This window comes from Gavia stellata, chromosome 10 (genome assembly GCF_030936135.1).
Source record: "Gavia stellata isolate bGavSte3 chromosome 10, bGavSte3.hap2, whole genome shotgun sequence".
Classification (NCBI taxonomy): domain Eukaryota; kingdom Metazoa; phylum Chordata; class Aves; order Gaviiformes; family Gaviidae; genus Gavia; species Gavia stellata.
The window spans coordinates 26537652-26558765 of NC_082603.1; the positions used below are offsets into that span (position 1 = coordinate 26537652).

Genomic DNA, 21114 nt, shown 5'->3' on the forward strand with positions numbered 1-21114 from the left:
TATTTAATCGAAAGCCCAAGTAATATGGGACCTGGAAAACGTGTGGTCTGCTGGAGACCAACAAGCTGAACCTGCTGGAAACAAGCAGAAAAATGCTTGTGTCCGTTGTACAAGTTGATCATTAGAGGCTGTTACCGCATACGCCTGAGCTCCCCCATCTACCCCAAACAGCTGTATAGCAGCAGCAAAGTGACTTCTACCAGTCCAGATTGCTTTTCATCCTCAACGGCTCCTCACTTTTCTGCTGGATTCAGCAGGACTGATTACAAATCCTTCCAGTCTGTTTCCTATAGTGTCCTGCTTAGGGTAGCAAGTGGAAATGCAGACTGCCTGTTATCCCAAATGCTAGTCCCCTGGACAGCCACTGGAGACACATGGGGCTGTGTCCAAGTAGTCTGACTTAAGTGTTACAACTTGGTGTTGATTATTTTGGTGGCGCCTATTCCATCATTGCCAATGCAACATGGACAAGAGGGGTGAGATCTGGTGATGTTACACGTGGTGCTTTGATGATATATTCTTATTAAAATGAACAGGGCTAAGCTGTCTCATGCCTTTGGGTTCCTTGGGATATTACCCAGATGAGTAACAGCCTCTTTGGCCAAAGTTCTGGATGCTGCAGTTTCATCCTATGACATTGTGCAGTTACATGCTTGTGCAGGAGAAGGGACTTTTTTAATCCTCCTATTGCTATGGGCTGGTTACAAGATAGTATAATATAAGAATGTCTGCTAGGAACAGAAGTGGGAAGATGATTTTCTTTCGGAGTGGTGACATTTTCAAATGCAGCATCCCAGTTTCATTTCACTGCATTCCTGTTCTACTTAGGTATTTATTTTTGCATCAGAGAGCAGTAATATCGAGCAGATTGCAAAGTCAAGCAAGAAGGACTTAGACAAGATGCTGAGGCTGCTGCTTCCAGCACAGAGAAGACTTTAGCTGAGTTCCTAACAAGGCCAGTTACGGGTTACAGAAGCAGTCCAAGGAGTGAAAGAAAACAAGTCCTCAGAAATGAGCACAGTCACCGAAACAGCAGAACATTTTGCCACAGTGTTAGAAGTCAAGGCCTTCCATAACATTATCTCCACCTATAGGTAGCTGCCAAAACCAGCACATCCACCCTGCTAGTTTAGGTTGGGACTGAGACCTTGTGTACATCTCAGCTCTTATTCACCCCAGTGCACATAAGTGTGGAGAATCCTGGCACTGCTGAAAAACTGCAAGATGAGTAAGACCCAAGGGAGGGAGACCATGAGTGCAGTGCTGGTCCTGGCCTCCAGCCCAGGATGCCTACAGCAAGTTGCGCTGAGACTGCCAGCTCTTACATATGCTCACCTGACAGCCACATGAACGGATGGCAAACTGTTTACCTCACTCCATCATTAGGGCATAGCCCAGAGCAATTGGTAACTGGCCCAGTGGATATAAAATATTAAATGACAAAGGAGAGGTCTGTTCCAGTATGGCAACTCCCAGGTGATACAGCTTCATTAAAGTTAATAATAAAATAGCTGCTGGAGGATTACCCAAATGGCGGTGAAGCTTCTCCTTCTAACACAGGCTGAAGAGTCATACAAGTTGAAGAACCCTGAAAATATGGATCCTCCTCCTCCCCCCTCATGATTATTGTTCCTGGCAGGAGGGTTTTAAATGCATACCACCACTTGCTGAGTATGGAGCAACCCAGTACCCCAGCAGCCACCACCTGGACCCAACTGTTCTGCAAGAGAAGCCCTACAATCCAGGGTTCCTGCAAAGTCACAAACTTCCTTCAAGTTTTCCACCAAAACACATGATTTGGGAGAACAAGTGTCAGATACTTTTAAGAAGCAGCAGTCATGCAGTTGCTGGACTTACTTCGGATCCAGTGGGTGTCATCTGAACACTGCTATCCCAGTTATCCTTGTTGCTGCTGAGGAACCTGTGGCTGGCCTCAGCGGTGTGCCAGCTTGGAGGGGGGAAAGGTTGGGTGAGCTCAGACGTAGGAAGAGACCGGAGACCCTGGGGCAGTCAAAATGTGGCCAGCATTGACTGACTACACAGGTAGTGAGTCTTGCCCTATGGATGTCAGTAGCAGATGCCATCAGCCAGTATCTCAAAGCATCAAAGGTGCCTCATTGGAGCTGAATGGATTGTGTTCCACTGAGACTTTCAAGAAATTTGCAGACAGATCATGCTTTTGTTTCCCCCACAGCCACCTGTACAGAAAGCGACTCTCTTGTGTTAAGAGACCTCATTTGCTGTTGCTATGTTCTACATCCGTGCAGACACGCAGTAGTCCCCCACGCACCGCTGGCATTTGAGCTCTGACTCAGGGTCTGTTTTCAGCAGGGAGCTGAATGCCACACTCCTGCTTCGAGGTTTTCTTGACACTTGTGAGTCATTTCTCCTTCCCTGACCTGCATGAGGGAATCTGGCCAATTGGGCTGTGCTAGCAAAGCCTCCAGAAAGTAAAAGCTGCACACATCCAAGAGAAACACTCTTGCCTCTAGTCATGAAACTCTCTGCTAGAATCAGCAATTTAGCCCACCTCCTAGAAAGTGATCAAGGAATGGATCTAGTGTTATTAACCCATCTCATCCCTTTCTGATCCCGAGTGGATTCATGGTCATCTCCCAGCATGGAGAGATTTTTAACCTTTGAAAACAACAGCTTCTCCTTGGCTCCTTTTTCTCTCCTCCCAAGTCTTTTCTAACATTTTACAAGCTTTCACCAAGAGAGGGGGAATATCTCAGACCAGATCATGTCATGGTTATTGTGAGCATTCACCCAGGACTGTCCAGCCTTAGCATAGGCGGGCTTAAACCCAGGAGCCGCCACTCAGACCAGCAAACCCCCACCACCACCCCATGGCCCAACCCCACTGGGCTGCAAGTGGGGCTTCTGCCAGGGTAGGTCAGCCTTGACCCCTGCCTATGCCCGGCTGAAGGCAGTATGCTTCACTGGCTGAGCCCAAGTGCTCTCCATGTCCCATCCCTGTGGCACTGGGACAGGAGCCATTATGCTTCACAAAGCCCTTTTTTGCCCCATCCAAGGCTATTCCTAAATTCTCCAATGTCTGCGGACATTGCATAGCACAGCATCTCTCCCATGCCAGCCTCTGTCTGACCTGGTGACCAGTGTCACAGCCTTTTGTTCAGTCCCAAAGGACATGGTGGCTGCAGAGAAGGAAAATAAAATCCTGTCAGTAGCACATCTCCACTTCATCAGGAGAATCCAGGGATATTGCAAAGAGACAAATGAGTCCCAGGCACCTGGCAGCCAGCTGAGCAGATGAGTCATTTGGGGAGCTGGGGCTAAGGAGAGCTACGTGCATATTTAATGCATCCCAGGGTTCCTGCCTGCTTTCAAATTGTCCAGGGATGTTTGTTGAAGCTCTGGGGATGTTGGAGCTTCATAGGCACACTTCAGCCTCCTGAAGGGAGGAGAAGTTTGACATACATACCTATTTCAGTGCTTTTTGCTTCATAAACATCTCTGCTGTGCTCAGGCATTAAACTCTTCAGGCTGGGAGGCACTCAGATGGATGAGGACCAGGGGAATAGCTCAGTGTCTTGGAGAGAGACAGAAAGACCTTTCTGGCAGTGAATGTTCTCCCTATCTCCCCTTCCTATACTGCTACCAGAGTTACTAAAGATGCAGTTGTCACAGCACAATCATGAGCTTTGTTGTCTTGCATAAACCAGATTAAAAAGGGGGAAAAAGAAAAAAAAAAAAAGACCTTTGAAATTCTTTTTTAAATTGCTGCTTGAGATAAGCCTGTAGGTTGATCTTTCAGAAACAGTGCTTTCTTTTCCACGGTAATCTATAGGAGCTCCGTGGTGTGGAGGAGGTAAACAGGAAACACTCCCAAAGCAGGAGGGCTGAAATCCTCGGGCATGGGTTTAAAAAATAAAGTACACTCCCTTTCTGTAATGCATAGTGCATAATTACCTGGTGGAACTGATTGCCACAGAACAGTGTGGAGGACAAAAATACAAGCAGGCTTCTGTGCACCAGCATTATTTACACCAAGTGTTGTTAAACTGAGGATGGTTAATGTTTCCTCTCCAGGTATCTGTTCACTGGCCACACCACCCTCTTGGGTTTTTTCTTCTGTTATCTAATTTAACCTCCCAAGCCGCAGATTGTGGCTGTTGGTCACTGTCTCACCGTCATCCACTGTTGAGAAGAGGTTGACTCTGTCATCTTTGTACCTCACCTTGAAGTAGCTGTAGGCTGCTATCAGTTCATCCCTTAGACCCCGTTTTTGAGACAGCTTCTCCGTAAGTCCCAACCTTACCAGCTCCCAGAGGGTCCTGTGCATTGAGTCCAACCAGGCCTCACTCCTCAGGAAGGCAGAAGATTCCTGATAGAGCTTTTGTCATCTCCTGCCTCTGCACCACACAGCAATTTGTGCCTGCAGTTCTGATTGATATGAAGAGGCTGGAACATGGATCCCAGGACCCAGGAACCACACACCTTTGCAAAAAGTAGCGAGTGAAACTCACCACCATGTATCACTGGAAAAATACCTTTGGGTGGGATGCTGGTGAAAAGTCTGCAAGGGGAGGATGCAGACCAGCCACATTAGCCTATGTCAAGCCGCTTTCTGAGATGCAAGCTGAGGTCTCAACATGGTATTGAGATCCATCAGTGCTAAAACTCTCAGGGCGAATCCACACTTCAGGTTATCCTGGGTGCTTTTTCATGATGCCTGTCTTACTACAGATGAATCAGGGAAGAATTAAGTACACCAGGCTTATTAATGTTTCTTTAATTAGTAACAGAACAAAAATGTTTGGACTTTTACTGATTATTTTACACAGAAAATACTGGAATGATGTATCAGGTGTATTTGTGTCCATGTTGCTCTGTTTTATTTCCATGTAAAAATATACATCTGGTACACAAGATTAAAAAAAATAGGTTTTCACAATAAAATAAGTGCTTTGAGCACTAAAAATTCACTTGTGCACTTTAATGTTGGCCTAAATATTTACATTTTCTAGCCACATCCCCTTCCCACACCAAAAACGAGCAAACCCCAGATTATAAATATCAGCTGTGTCCGGTACACAAAACTTTCCCCGAAAAAGGGCAGGAAACACAAAGATAACAATGCTGTGGCTCAGACAATTCAATTTTAACTCCCCAAAAACAGTAAAAAAAGACTTCAACTCTTGTCAAAAGAAAAATGCACAGGGAACACAACACTAGTTATCAGGCGTTGCAAGCAAAAGGGGAAGAAATTTTGAGATGTGATACCTTTCAGGGGAATAATGGCACAGATCAGGTAGCAATAGCATGCTTTCAAAAGGTCAAAAGGGTTTAAGAAGGACTAATTTTGCCTTTTTGGAAGAACAGGGTAGATTAGATGGCTCTTAAAGTCCTTCTCCACCTGATTTACTATGCTGTAGGGTTGGATAATGGAAAAACAACAATTTCTACAGCCAGCATCTGCTGATCTTGAGCCAAGACAACATGTCAGGAAATGCTGACATGTTGAAAATACTGTTTTCTGGCAACAGTTTCTTTCCACCACTTCCTGAGTCTTTCTCAGGTAGACTGTGCTGGTCACGCTGAAAAGTGGCCTAGTTCACCTCCTCTGTCATGGGGCCACCTTGCCATTAGTCCAAGCAGTGTTGGATGCATCTTAGAACATCATGAAGTCCCCTCTGCCAAGCATGAAAAATCCCTTGGAGGGAAAAATGGTCCCTTTAGTAAAGCATGAATTAGGGCAGAAGGAGAGACATTCATAGCTCATCGTTAAAAACAGTACATCAGCAACTAACCATGTGAAAGCACCTGAGATCAAATGCAGAGTTGATCTCAGGTGTTATCACAAACCCACTGCATGTGGGAAAGGTCACAGGCATTACTTGGTAGCCAAGGTCGCACCTGCTCACAGGGCAGGAATCAGTAATAAAACATATGGTGATCAGTGTAGCTGAGGACAAAACAAGAGGAAAGGTAGCTGAAGGGATCTTATCAGGCGTGGGATTGAGTCTTAGAAACCAGAGTGTGCAAAAGTCAACCAAACTTGCCTCATTGCCCTGTAAGTCAGTGGCTTTCTAAGACAGGAGCCATACAACAGAGACTGGGATCTATAAGCAAAAAAATCTGTCCAGAGATGCTTGGCAAGCTCAGGATTTGGCCCTGGCCTGAAGGGGCTCTTCTGCAGTATTCATAGTTCATTGAGTTGAAATGCCCAGAGTGAGTCCTTGGGAAGAGGTCTCTCACCACAGGGTGTATTATCCCATCGGACTCCAAATGAGCCAGCTGAGTTCGCCTGCCAAAATGCTTCAGTGGCAAATTCGTTCTGTCATTTCTTTCTGCATTGAAGGGAGAGAGAAAAGAAAGACACAGTAAGTGCAAAGGACAGGTTTCAGTAGAGTGACATGTCAGGCAGTTTGGTAGGTGTCCAAAAACAACCCAAGGAAGTGGCCATGGGAGTCTCAGGGAGCGTTTCTCTATTTCCCATGCCACCGCTCCTGCGAACTGCTCTGCCTCAGCAGCTCCTTCCTAGCATCCTCCTCGGTCTCTGTGGCACAAGGTTATTTTGGCCATGCCCTAGCTTTGCAAGCAGTCCATGGAAAGGGCATTGGCTGAGATCTTGAAAGACGCAGGTCCTGTTCCTGACTCAGCCACGGAGCAGCCAGACAAAGCAGTACTGCTCTCGGAGCCTCTCTTTGCAGCTGCCTAGGGAGACAGGACACGGAGCTGCTCCTGGCTCTCACTCCAGGAGGTGACAACAGCTCACCCAAAGGACCTGTGGTTTTGGCAAGGGATCCCACAGTCACACTGCAACGCAAATGAGTGCTAATAACAGACGGCCACAGGAAACCTCCTGCAAGAGCGAGCTCTGTTTAGGCTAACAGACCATTTTCTTTAGCCAGGATGGTGTCATGCCAGCTGCATTAGGAAGGTGTCAAGCTTTCAGCTGGTGGAAGATGGTATTTGTCCTTGCCTTAGGGAGCTCAACTAATAGCTTGCAAATCATGCACATTGCTGCAGCAAGGAAAGTCTAATTCTCTCTCTGGCTTATCAGGTTCATGGCTTGTGAATCTGCGTGTGCACACAGACCCCCTCACACACCCCGGAGAAAGGTTTGCGCATTAAAGTGTACTCCCAAAATAGATCAGAAGTAGGACTGGTCTGTGGAGAAGGAAGGATGCAACTCTGAAAAAAGGAGAACTAGGAAAGTAGGATGGCCCTTGAGTAACCCTATAAAAGGCCCTTTAGTGATCTAACCGATGGGGACAGAAGCTGCAATCTCAGCTCTTCAGTGCTGAGAGCTTTGTTTTTAAAATCCATCAGGGGAGAGTGGCAAAGAGAGGGATTCTCTGTAGGAGTAACATGCAAAATCACTCGAGCGCAGAACCCTGCCCTCAGATGAAAAGCTGATGCTCTGCCACAAAATCACATTGCGAATGGGAAGTGTTGCAAACATCTCAGGAGGAAGAAGAGGCGGGGTGAGAAGACTGTGAACATCCTCTTGAAATAGCATCCAGCCCACCCCACTAGCACAGGACCACGCACAAAAGCAGCCTTGAAAGGGATGGGTTGGGGGCGGCCAGTGGACTGCCAAGCCGCCTGCAAGCTCCTCAGGCTGGCCCCAAATGTCCAAGATATTCATCACGCCCTGAAAAGCCCCACAGCTCTGCCTTGGTACGTAACCAGCTGGACCTCTGCCAGTGCTGCTGCACAGCACCATGACCTGCCCTTGGCAAGGATGCAAGTGCGCAGCTTCTCTCTGCCCCCGTATTTCTTGATTTGTTAAGAGGGTGAATCACTGCCTTTCGCTAGTTCTGCCTGTACAAAGGATCTATCTCATTCTTGGCTCCCAAGATTTGCTGCTAAGAAATCACGTCCCAGAGAAGCTTGGCAAAAGGGAAACTACAGCAGCAAAGGGAAATTCAGCCAGAGGCAGGCTTCAAAACCAAGAACTCCTTCATCCCACAATCCCTGTAATTTTTCTAAGCTATTTGGGCATAACAGGATATTTTCTGGCTGGGGAGGTGCTGGTTTTTTTCTTTATTCTTACTCCTGAATCTGAAAGCTGGGGCTCCTCAGTAGAAAGCCCACATCTGGAAAGCTCCAACCATAATACAGCACTCAGACCTGCTGTCCTGCTCCAGATGTGCTCCCTCCACATGCTTGGTGGCCTTCCATAGTCATGTGCAGGGAACAGGCAACTCTGCAGGGCAGGAGTCTCCTCTGTCATGGGATTCATGTGGACTAACTCTGGCCATCTAAACGCAAGTTTACAACAGTTGTCTGGGTTCATGAGGCAGTCAAGAGAGACTGAACCTCTCAAGGACAGTTCATCTCATCCCTACTGAGAGATTATCACCTTTCTGCAAACCTTGAGAAACTGCAAAAACTAAACCCTGCAGTCTTAGCCTAAAATGAAGGCAGATGCAACACATTGTCTGTCCTTAAATGCCAAACCAGCTGATGAATCCTTCAGGACTTAAAAACAGGGCAACAGCTACAGTGCAGCCCAGTGAGAAGAGGAATGAGCAAAGCAAGTCACTGGTGCTCTGCCCTGGGCTGGGGAGAGTAATTAGCCACAGGAAAGTGGACTGAGGTCAAGTTTAAAGCGCTGCAGAATTTGGATGTTACTATTTGTACGTCTTCATAAGTGCTGCTGAAGCAAAGCCAGAACAGCATGAATGCCGGGCTCCCCACATGCTCCACAGCACAATGAACCAAAGCCACACCAGGCTTCCGGGGACTCATTGGAGAGTCCCTGGGATGCACATGAAGAAAATTCCCATTATTGCTTTCCCTGCCTGCAGCAGAGAGAAATGCTGTTGCAAACTACTGGATCAATTCTAACCCGTGCAGACTTTGGGACTTATGGCAGTGTCAAGCTGCAGCCTTCCTGGGGTAACAGCACGGCCAGAAGGACCACTTGCAGTATTTGAAAGTTGTTCATAAGCTGCAGCTACTTGTCCCTCCCTCCTCAACTCAGCATTGCATCCTGGACACAGCCGTCCTCTGGTTGCAGGACACTCTCATACACACCTACAGCAAGTCATTGTCTGAGGGAAGGAGGTCTCCCATGTGGTTGGGTCTGCTTGGGGCATGGATGCCAGGCAATAAGCACACCAAGAAATGAGAAGCAGATAGACCAGAGGTAAATATGTCTCATTTCCTTGTAGTTTAACCCTGGTTGCATCACACGGGAAAAATCTGTTCATCTTAGATTCATCCAGACCCATAAATCATCTCATGTTGCATGTGAGTCACTGGCATTGAAAGCCTATTTAGCAATGTCAGCCTCTGCTTTGGCTATTAGGTGCTAATTATTTACATTAGCAAGCGTCAGTCAACAGGAGATGACACCATTATGGGCTGTACATCAATGCTAAAGATTTTTGTCATGAGGAGCGGTGATGAGGAAGACTTAACAGAAGACAGAGTGATGCTGAGCTGCCACTTTCTGGAGCTAAGGGCCATTGTGATAATATAGGTCACAATCAAACTCTACAAAATAATTGAAGTAGATGCTGTTGTCATTCCAGTCTCCCCTGACTAGATCATCATGTCTCCATCCCCCCAAATCATGATCAGAGCAGACAGGCAGTAAATGGACGGAGACAAATGGAAGTAGAGGAATAAAACGCTTAGCACTTAGGGGCAGGGGCACCCCCGCCCCCAGATACTCCTAAACAGGCAACTCATGCTGGGACTTTTCTCAGCTCTTTCTCTCTCTGGGATTACCTCCTCTTGGTCTTCCCTGGCTCTCTGCTGCTGGATACGGCCTTTTCTGCGACCCAGCCCTTATCACAGCATGCTAACTACTGGGTTCCCTATTAATTCTTCTCCCCATTGCTACATGTCCTCCCTAGGTCAGACCACACTCAACCTTGCCTGTGACACACTTGCTTGTCTTACAAAACTAACTATGTGCATTTTCTAGTTTATGTGCCCAGGCTGTCTGGCCTCTCCTTCCCACCAGTCCTGCTGTTTTCAAGTACTCTCACTCTCTGCCTGGCTAATTGCTTCCCAAGGGAGGCTGCAGAGAAACTTGGAGCTCCAGCGAGGCCTCTCCAGCTTGGCCTCTATAGCTGTTGTCTGGAGCTGCATGTCTTATTGGGGCTTGCCTCCCTGCAGTCTCATTGTAATTCACACTAGGATCTCAAGCAGGGACCTTAATCCACTAATAGGCAAACTCAAGACTGTGGAGAGGAGACTTGGGCTTAAATCTGACCCCTGAAAGCCACGTGGACACAACTGGCTGGAAACACTTTGATGTGCAAATTGCATTAAAGCTACCAAGACAGTATAGAGGGACACTATGTTACGGTGCTCCTGAGGATATTGATGACCGATTCATAGGCATGGCAGCAGAGGCAAAGTTTAAGGAGGGTTTTCAAAGGGTAAAGGGTTTCCTCAGTGTTGCTGGGAAATTCTCTCTGAGAACACTAAGGCTGATGGTTACAGGACAGAAAACATGGGTGGGCTTCTGAGGTAGGGTGGCTGAAAGAGTCTACAGAGGGTGACTGCACTGCTCAGAGTCCAGCCCCCACCTGAATCTACCAGTGCTGTGTTCAGCCCACACCACTCTCATCCCCTCCACCTCCCCATCCCTGGGGCATCCTTACCAAAGGCTCCAGCTCCCGATGGTCAACGAGGCTGAACTCCCTGATGAAGTAGTAAAAGTGCTTGTAGCAGGTGTTGACATGAGCCTCAGCACCCATGTTGATGATGCTGTCAAAGTGGTGGATGTAGACATGGACAAAGACACGGAAGAGGCGGGTGAGGATCTTAGTGCAAACTTGCTGGAACTGCTTGGGGAAGGGAACACCTGCAAAGCAGAAGCAAGTTGGAAGCCATTTGACCATTTCCAAAAAAAAACTACTAGTGTTTAAATGTCACTGTCATGCTTAACAGGCAGTCATGGATGATGAGGAAAGACTCCCTTGGCCAATGCCAAGAGCAACAGCTACACCAGGGCAAGGTGCCATCTAGCTCTCCCCACGTACTTCCTCATTGCCCAACTAGCAATTTCACACAGGCGTGGTCTGAAGATTTGGGGAGTTGCCCTAGGAGAGAAAATTTCTCATCCGGTGGAGGGGACCACATCTCTCCACATCTGGCTTTTTCCAGAGCAATCAGACAGAGGATCCTTCTGCCCTCTCTCCCTGCCTTTCCCCTACAAGCCTGTGCAGGCACAGCATAAGTCAAATTGTATTTACCCAGGTCCATGAACCTCCAGCTAAACCTCCAACTAAACCTCCTCCCAGCAGAAAAGATACCTTCCCTGGTCCTCTGAATCAAAAGCATGGTTCATACTGTTTTTCTTCCTCCACACACCCTCAAACATCACTTCTGATGCATCAACAGAAACAGGTGGGGTTTCTACCTTTATTCCTGATCCTTGTTTCAAACAAATGTCTCATTAAACAGGAAGAAAACTGCTCATCTTAATGATGCTTAGGTTGTAATTTCATTGCACCTGTATGATGCTCCCTCCTGAGATGTCCTCCCAGGTTGTTCAAGAGCAGGACCCACCACACATTGCTCTATACTTTTAGCCTTGTCCAACAGAAGGACACAATTTTATACTCTACATTTCCATCCTTTTCTAAATGGACTGCTATCACAGTGAAAATCTCAGAGGTGTGGTACAGTCAGTGTCAGCAAGCTTGGGGTAAATCTCTAAAGGAAACATGGCTTTGAAACCCCGAACATATTTTTGGGAGGAGGAAAATGAAACAACTGGAATTTTTTTTCCTGAAGCTTCTTCCTCTCCCCTGAGCAATTCAATGCAAATTTGCAAAGAACAAAATAAAAACCTCCCTTCCCACGGTTGTACCAGCCACTTCCCTTAGCTTCTTACTAATGCAGCACATCATAACCTCTTAAAAATCTTTCCAAATAATCTCCGCTCAACCATGGCCAACCATGGCCACACATTTTGCACTGTGGAAAGCATCAGCAAATCTCTTTTAGCTAAAAAAATTTAAAATGGTAATTTTATCTTTGAATCTTTCTCATCAGCCTCTCTAGGCTATTAAACTATTTTTCCCAAAGGCTCCTGGCAGTTTTGTTTCCCAGCAGCAGTGCCATGCCCCTCTCCTCTGTGGGTGGCAAATGCAAAGGATCTGTCCCTCCAACATCACACATAGAGCCTGTGTTTTCAATGGCCAGGGTTCGGCGGGTGTTGGGTTCAGTATCGCTGCACTCACAACAGGAAATTATCTTTGGTCTAAAACAGCATCACACTCAGCCCAGCCGAGTCTCGCTTTGCTTCATGCACAGCGTAGGTGCAGCGGACAGGGCAGAAGCGCGTGTGCTCGTGCCACAGGTGGATGTTCCAGCCACCACTTGGAGGAAGACACGTATCTCGGCTCAGCGTCGCACGAACACAGAGAGGTGGTTTTAAGACTGATTCGTGGCCGCTGCTCTTGCATACCACAAGCACGTGCAGCCCCAGGGCTGCTCCTGCAGCAGGGACCTCGGCATAACCCATTTCACTGCCATCTGTAGCAGATCCTGTTAGGACTTTTGGGGAAAGGTGTTTGCATCTGGCAAAGTACAACCAGGCTGTCCCCACGCCAGCAACTTAGAGATGGTATTGGAGAGCTGCTTCTGCCCTGCACCCATGACTGCGGAGCTCTCCTTGCCTGTCAGTCTGCTAAGGGCAGGGATCAGAGAGAGATCTCTGGGTTTCCGTGCAGTCAGGAGGGACACGGTGCTTTATCAACAGCTTCATTTAAGCTGTTTGCACTGCGTGAGAATTTGCTGAGCAAATAAAAGTCCTAATCACCCAGCTGGGGACTCAAATATGCCGTTAGGGTGGCCCCTGCAGACCAGCTTTGAAGAACCAGTCAGGAAACATTTTTTTAATAAAGAAAAATTAATCATGGCAAGTAATTCCTGATGAGTGCACGTCGCTGGGCCCTGGCTGGGGAATACATGCTGTTCCGAACAGCCTGGCTCCCAGGGACCAGAGGTGAGCAGTCGCTGCCAGGAACTCAGCAAAATGCCAGCAGGCAGACAGCGATGCATTTGTTGCCTCCAGCTTGTCTCCTGTCCCACTTGCCTAGTGCCTCCTCCAGTCAAAGCAGACAGCAAGGAAGAAATCAGACCTGACCAGCCACTGGGAATTTATCACCAAACTGCGAAGAGTGATAGTGAAGGAAAGCAGCAAACCTCAATCCAGTCCTGAGCTGAGAGAGAAATAAGATCAGACAGTGAACAGCAGATCAAAAGGATCTCAAACTCCCAGGGCTGATAGCGTGTGTGGTCCAGATAGTGCTATTAGATGAGCCACTACAGAGCTGGCAGATGGTGACAAGTGGTTTTCCACTGCTTTTGTCCTAAGGTTAGCTAGGATCTATCCTATAAATCAGTTGCCAGCAAGTCTTCATGGACATGCTGGCAGCTGAGAAACTTAGAGGGGCAGACACCTCCAGCTACATCCTGGGTTTTCCAAAAGCATCTCTTGCATCAAAGAACAGAGATGTAGCATAAATCTTGTGGCCGTCGGCAACTATGGGAGCTGGTGAGCTACTCTATACTAATGACGCCTAGAAAGATATTAGCAAGCTTCCAGGACCTACAAGTACCCTTCTGGGCTACCCCACCGCTGTACTTTCATATGAACCCTGCGGCAGCATCACCTCCTGGGAGGTGAAGCTGGGCTGCTCTTCTTTGTGTCCATCGCAAGGTGTCAGTGTGTGGCCATCCCCTCCAGACATGGCCAGGCTGTAGTGGTGGCTAGCTGTCGCTAATGGACTTCTACAGGTCACCCCTCACCCTACCATGTCATGACACCACCATTCACTGTGGTCCTTTGAGTCCAGGGATCATTGGGGTCTGGCTCTGGCTCTTTCTCCCCGCGTCACCCCTCTCGCTTGCACACATGCCCACGGAAGCACGGGCAGCCCCAGCAGCACAGGGCACAACCCTGGGCCCTCTGGTTCTGCTTCCCCTCCCGGTGCTGCAGCCACGTTTGCGCCTCCTGTGCCAGGACCCTCAATACAGGCTACGGATGCTCGACTGGACCCTACATCTGGCACAGAGCCTGCACCAGTTGATCAAAGCGCTTCCCTGCGGGAAGGAAGCAGGGCGGATATCTGATAAGCAGGTTGCCTCCACCAGCAGCAGTCGTGCCTCACTGCTGATCTCCAGTAAGAAAGCAACCCACGGCAGCCCCAGCAGGCACTGGCCACGCTGGTGAGGAGCTGGAGAAATTCCCCATCCCCTCGCCCAGAACTGAAAGGGAAGGGCTCTCCAGTAAACGCTGCATCTGACCAACCCGGGGAGAGCAGCAGAAAGATGTGGCACAAATACGGCTTGCCCTGGGTCACAGCTGCTGGCGCAGCGGATGTCCAGCAGACAACGCATGTGACATCCTCTCCAGCACACGAGGGGACACAGCGAGAGCAGGCTGTGCCTCCTCCCTGCAGCCAGGCGCGCATTGCAGCCAGCACATCCCGGCAAGGGGAAAGCCCTGGAACAGGGATCTCGGCACTAGCCACACACCTACCCTGCCCTTGCAGATGTTTAGTTTTAAATCGAGCAGCCAGGCCCCCCGTACGTTCACGTTGAAGCCATCCTGACTGCTACGAGGGGTCACCGTGACAGCAAGTGTGGACCAATGGGGCCCGTTCCCCAAGCGTCTGGGGCAGCAGACTGCTGCCCTCATGGCTCCCACCTCCCTGCCAGGCTGGGCCAGGCAGATCAGCGTTACAGCCGGCAGCAGAGAGACCCCATTAGTGGCCAATGCACTGATAAGCGGCACTTGGGAGCGGGGCAGTGGTGGACCTTGCTTGAGGGACTTTCTCCATCTCGGAGGTGGTGCATGGAGGCACAAACTAGCAGGAGTAGCAGCTTGATGAGAAGACGGGATGAGGCTGGTGGGACTGACTCTGCATGGCTGAGATGACCTCTTAGCAGAAGTATGGCAGGCCAGGGCAAAGTCAGGATGGAACCCCAAGTTTTGACAAATCACCCTGGCAGGGTGATGCTGCTTGGGTTTGTTTTATCCTCCCCAGCCCTACAAACATGGGGACCCAGCAATGCCATCCCAGTGCGTCCCACTGATGCTGGTCCCAACTGCCCCAAGGGACAGCAGAACACCACAAAACCCATCTGGGCTGATTTGAAGGCGTTGAATTACCTTTATATTTAAATCAGTGGTGCTCACCATCCAGCAACCTTGGAGGAAGCAGCAGCAAACTCACAATCTAGGCCCCCTCTGATTGTTCTTGCATGATGAGTGATGAGGAGGGGACCACAGGATGCAATGTGAGCTCGCTCAGGTGCTGGGAAAAACATTTATATACAAGGTCAGCTTTTTTTCTCCACCCATGGTCACAGGCATGTGCTACCCAGACGCTGCACACAGACCAGCCAGCCGGCGGCTGGGAGCATCGCCTGTCCCAGGGCGGAAACGCAGCCTAATCCCAGGAGGAGTGGAGCAGAGCAGCCGTCCACCGCGGCAGAAAAGGGAGAACCTTACCCATACTCCAAGCCAGGGCAAAAGCTATAAGTAGAGCAGGTACAATTTCACTCACTGCAGCGCAGTCAGGGCGCTGGCAAGCGGCGTGACACACTGCCCTGAAATGAATTAGCACTTTCAGTTTATCTTGGATGTTTTGCTTGAAAACCCCAAGATGTGATTTAATGCTCCGAGAAGTCTGTTTTCCCCACTCTGTGCTGATTGCTTCAAAACATAAGGAAACCATGTGGGACCATGTGTAAAAGGAAATGAAAATGAGAGGTAACAAAGTGCCTGTGCGTACGGTAAGGGACTACGAATGGCTCTTGGATCTTTCCTGCCATCTCCCCCATCCGTAACCCTTATGCTCCAGCCAATTTAATTTTTTCATGATGAATCAGTACTGGGAAGCTATTTTGATTCTTGGCAATGGTATTTTTTTCCTCTGCAAAAGCAGTAATTCAATGAACTACATGATGAATTGTTGTTGTTGTTATTATTTCTCAATTCCATTTTGGCCACTGTGGTGTTTGGTGATTCATTTTTTCCTAAAAATAAGTCTTTAAAGCCCCATTTAAAACTAATGGCATGATGGCAGCTGCAAGCTGGTGTGGTGTTAATTTTGGAAGAAAATAAGCAGAAAAAAAAGACAAATCACGTGAAAAATAGCCAGCTGAGAGAACGACAATAATTAGCTGAATTCTGAACATTTTTCTCCCATTGTTATGGGGAGAAAGTATCGGATAATTTCACACCAAGTTTTCTCTGTTTTTTATAATTGTTTTGGGACCACGCTTGAATGGCAGAGCTTGAGTTTTGAAAAGCTTTCCAAGAACTGTTCCAAAATATCCTGTGACTGATGCTCTTTAGAGCCGCAGGCACATTTGGCAGAGAGCACGGGGTGTTTCCGGCGCTGGGTCTGGTCCAAACCTTGCATCTGCACTGATTTAATACCGGAGAGGTTTCAGCAGCCGTGATGGTGCTGATGTAGGACGCCTGGCCTTGTGCAACCGGCAGCCTGGTGCTGGGCTGACTGGTGCAGACGCAACCGACTGCCACGGGCCCGGCAAACCCTATCCACCCAACCCTCCTCCCCAGTGTGCTACTGCCCAGCAGCAGCTCCCTAAAACCAGGCACCACGCGGCAGAATGATTACTGGGAGGAGCTAATCTTTTCCAGGTGGTAATTTGTTCATGTGGCCACTAACTGAAGAAATCTACTGATACAGTTTTACCAGCTGGTAAAAATACACCTGTAGAATCATTTATTCTTCTCCCTGCATGGGAGAATGCTTATTCTCCATTTAAATGTATTTTTCAGGACAGCTACATTGGTCAAAAGAGTGGAAACAGAGCGCTAGCAGATGCAAACTGATACGGGTCGTCTAGGAAACTGCTGCTGCTGTAGATTTATAGTGATCAGGTTGGCATAGCTCACCCCATGCAGGGATTTGTCTCATCTTGACTGGCAGACAAACGGGTTTCTGCTCCAGAGCAAGGATTATACAGCAAAGCCTTTAAGTGGGACCGAGCCCTGCAGGTGAATTTCCCTGGGGATGGGGAAGACGCAGTATCTCCCCCCAAGCCTTGCTGTGGTACGGAGAGGGCTTGGCAGCCTCCCCGGCCCCATTAAACCACCATGGGGATTTTCTACTGGTGCAAATCCGACTGCTGTGGTCCTGCTGGTTAACTCTGCCAGGTCACAAGCTGTCTGCTGGTGTTGGACTCCCTTGCTGCCATTTTGGATGTCGGCTGCCCCTCCAGCCTCGCTGCAGAGCCTGCACAAGCTCTGCATCACACAGTTTGGCTAAATCGAAGGTGTTTGTCACCCAGCTTGCTCTGGTCCCCTCCCACCTCTACAGCTCTGACACGTGCTGAAGGACCAGATGCTTTAGTGGTACAAATCAGCCCAGCTGTGTTCTGGTCACTGGATTTGTGCCCATTTACCCCAGCCAAAGTCTCCCCTGTAACGCCAAAGGACCCTGTGAGGCCACAAGCCAGGGAACCATCTCTGCTCATTTCCAGCTGAGCCTCTCACCACACGGTGAAGGATTTCCCCACTCTGACCCATGAAATACCTCCCCCTTAACTGTCAGGACAGCCCTGAGTGAGTGAGCCCTGCTGAATCATGTACTGCTTCAGGCTTTGTAGCTTTTGGATGGAGAGGAAAAAAAAAAAGTCTGTTTTCTCTGTGGTCAGGTGGCCTTAGCCAGGGAAATCTTTGCGCTGGGAGTTTTATTGCACATGGCAAAGAGGTGCCGGGAGGGAAAGCTGAGATGCACACAGCTCATGAAATGCCCGCTGAGATGGTGGTCAGCCACACCAGTGGACCTCTCCAGTGTGCGCAGGAGTAGAACAAACCTTCATGCTAAATCCCATCTCTACTGCTAATATTGAAGAGCCTCACTTCAACCCTAAAGCATGAAATTTATAATTTCCACCCATCACCTCATCAGACTCATTTCCCCTCCTGAAAACAGCTCACACCTCTCCTGGGTCCTCTCGGTGCCTTATTCCCCTTGTCCTAGCTCTTTTCATAAGGGGCTGGCTCTTTAGGAGGGAGGCTGAGCACCTCCTTTGCTTACCCTGGCCGCTGTCCCCGAGCCCTGCATCCCTCCCTGCGCATCCCCCAGCCTCTCCCATCATCAGTCACGGCAACAAGGAGCAGCCCGTCAGGAGCAGGCGGATGTGACATTTCCCTTTGGCCAAACACCTCCATCTTCTGAAATGCCAGAGCTGCCGAGCAATTACCCGGCACACAAGGCAGGCCGGTGAAAGGCAGATAATTGGGGACACACTGACGACAAAGTGCTCCTGGCTCGCTCCTCCCCCTGCCACCCGCAACAGCCTTTCATGCGTTTTAAAGTGCGATCTCAGGCTAAGTTCCCTTTCGCGTGTGTGAGGCCAGAAGCACCAAGACATGCCAGCGAGGGGACTGAAGTCACTCAGGGACACAAGGGTCACCTCACTAAAGGGGTTTGGAAGAGGGACCCAGGGAATGGCTTTGGAAGAGAAAAAAATGGGTTTGCCCCATGACTGCCTGCAGCCAGCCTGGATCTCACCCAGAACTGCCCCACGCCAAAATGAAAGGAGAAGTGGAAACCAAAGGCACCAGCTGTCCCTCCCCACGTTGGGATGTGTTACATTCGGAGGGAGAAGTGCCAGACATGGGGAGAAAACCAGCGGGGCCACAACCGTACTTGGCTTTTGCACCTCAGAGGGAGCTGTGGGAGAGTGGAGGGTGCTGCAGTGCTGCCGTCCCTCCGCAGCCGCCTGCTTTCTGCAGTGTTAAGGCTCCCTGTAGCTCTGACTCTCCAGAGCAGCTTTCAAGCAGCATCACATCCCAAATCCTACCTGAAAGGCATGAAATTGGAGCAGGACACTCTCCTTTCTGGCTGGAGGGAAAATGGAGTAAATCCACATCTGCACCCCTGCTTTTAACAGCACACAGAGCTTCTCCTTGGGAACAAGCCACCTTGGAAAACGGAAGATCCAGCCTGTACCTGGTGGCTGCCGTTTTGCCCCTTGGCAGCAGCGAGCCTGTGCCTAGCTGCAGCCAGAATCAACGGGGACTTTGTTGTCCCCAGCAGAGCTGGCGCTGCTGGCACGGAGCATCCTGCACTGACACTGTCAGCCAGCCACGCTTCCAGCCTCCTCTGTCCGACGGGGTGTGTGGAGCCCACTGAGCCCACAAGGGAGGGATGCCTCCATGGCGCAGCGAATGCCCCCAGTAAATCCCAAGGGCTGACTCCCCCGTGCTCCCCAAAGGCAGCCTATCTGCCTGTCCTCCGGCATGAGGATCCTGCACTGTGCTACCCAGACCACCAGCAAGGGGAAGAAAGCAGCTATTGCCTGCAGGTCTCAGCTTCAGGTGATGGAGGGAGAAAAAAAGGAAGCCCCAAAAGGCAGGTTGTACCACCCTAACCCCAGGCATAGCCAGTGCAGCCAGGACAGACCAGGTGTCTGGGGGGTCACCCCATCCCAGAAGGCTAAAATTAAGAGTTTGGCACAACCAGCCTGCAGGCACTGCCTTCCTCTTGCTTTCAGAGAGCCACGGCCCCTCTGAGCCTCCAAGGGCCAGAGACTTTCCCAAATAAGATATACAAGTAGATGCTATAGCACAGCCAAACAGGGCTACAGCAGTTAGCGGCAGCCAGTAATCCCACATAGACCATTTTCTTCAATGTTTCCCAGCATATTAATGAAAAACCTGAGCCTGAAGTGCACTGATTTCGTATGGCTTTGCCAGCTGTACTTCTTGGGAAAACAAAAAAGGTCAAGCAGACTTTCAAAGCCAGGTGTTTCCCCCCAGAAGCTCTTTCAATCTTCTTTTATGTTCAAGCAGCTTTGCATTTCATCTGAAAACCAACCATTCCAAGGTGCGACCTGAGGCTCTGGCAGCCCCACTACCCAACTCATCAGCTCCAACCCTTGAACTCATCTCCCCAGACTACAAGAAGTAGTCTAATATCAGCCCCAGCAGCTGCCAAGCGCTGCAGGTCAGCAGCAGAGGGGTTAGTTTGCAAGCTGTGTTGCCTTTGGCAGCTGCTGCAAGCTCTTGAGGTCAAACGTTTTGAAGGGATGCATCATACATGCTGGGGGTTGGCAGCTGGAAAGGGCAGATCCTGGGTCAGGCATCTCTGCTTGGGCAATGCCTCAGCTAAATAGCAAGACACGATGTATAATCAGGGCTGAGATGAATTAGCAGAGATGGAAAGGAGCTGAGAAGTGGAGCAGCAAGGTGGGATGAGGGTTAGACCTTGGGAGCATGAACCTACCTGGAAAAACAGAAAGAAAAAGAGTTGGTTAGTCAAGAGAAGAGCGCGCTGCAGGGACGTGATGACCACCTTTAACCAGCCCTGAAGCTCAGCTCCTTGAGGAATGGCAAGGGAGCAAATGACCTAGCAGCCCTCATTTCTCACAGTCACAGAATTTGTGGGAAAAGTTCAAGCACAGAAAAGAACAACATTGTTTTCCACATCCCCTGGGAGCCGGACGAGGAAGCCCAAGCTCAATTTGCAGCAAGGGGGTGCACAACGGACACTGAGGAACACCTGTAACAGGAAAGGCTGTGATCCTTGGGATCGCAAAGTTCAGCAATACCAACCCTGAGGTGCCCAACGGCTTGGGAGCCTGCACTGGTTACAACCCCAGCCTTCCTGCGAAGAACCAGAGCACACTCACCTATCCTGGTGGGGAAGATGTCCTCATTGTTAATGAGCATCTCGATCCAGTCCATCAGCATACACATGTACTGTGGGGCTGACAGCTTGGTCGGCTTCTTGTATTTGCTATCGTCCTGCCACCTGTACTCATACTTGAGCCCGCCTGACATGATAGGGCAACTCTTCTCCGTGCAGTACTCTGACATGGTGCCGTAGATGAGGTTGATGCGGTTGAAGAAGTCCACCACGTGTACGGCGATCCAGTCATTGATGCTCTCACCAGGAGGCAGCTGCACCACCGCTTTCAGGTCCAGCCCGGACTTGAGGGAGGCCTGGGCTTTCTTGTACAGCTCAAAGCGCTGGGTGCCTGGCTCAAACTTTTTTCGGGGACGAAATGTTTTGTCTTTGTTGAAGACTTGCTTGAGACACAACGCCATCATGGGCAGGGCCGCCCAGGGTGCGGGCAGAGGCTTGGCGCAACGTGGAACCCAAGGCTGGGGTCTTCAAG

The 21114-nt window shown here is 49.5% G+C and overlaps 1 protein-coding gene across 1 annotated transcript; it reads right to left on the bottom strand.

Annotated features, from left to right (window-relative positions):
• Positions 1–6252: 6252 nt before the first annotated feature.
• Positions 6253–21114, bottom strand: MOB3C (MOB kinase activator 3C). The gene is made up of 3 exons (XM_009817660.2): positions 20626–21114; positions 10596–10798; positions 6253–6314 (listed from the first exon to the last, which is right to left on the bottom strand). Exons 1-3 carry the CDS (start codon positions 21044–21046, stop codon positions 6285–6287), a joined length of 654 nt encoding a protein of 217 aa, XP_009815962.1. The 5' UTR covers positions 21047–21114; the 3' UTR covers positions 6253–6284.

Coding starts and splice junctions, on each gene's coding strand:
- MOB3C (XM_009817660.2), bottom strand. CDS start 21,046: ATGATGGCGTTGTGTCTCAAGCAAGTCTTCAACAAAGACAAAACATTT. Junction 10,799..20,625: donor CATCTTCCCCACCAGGATAG/GTGAGTGTGCTC, acceptor TCTGCTTTGCAG/GTGTTCCCTTCCCCAAGCAG. Junction 6,315..10,595: donor ATCGGGAGCTGGAGCCTTTG/GTAAGGATGCCC, acceptor CCTTCAATGCAG/AAAGAAATGACAGAACGAAT.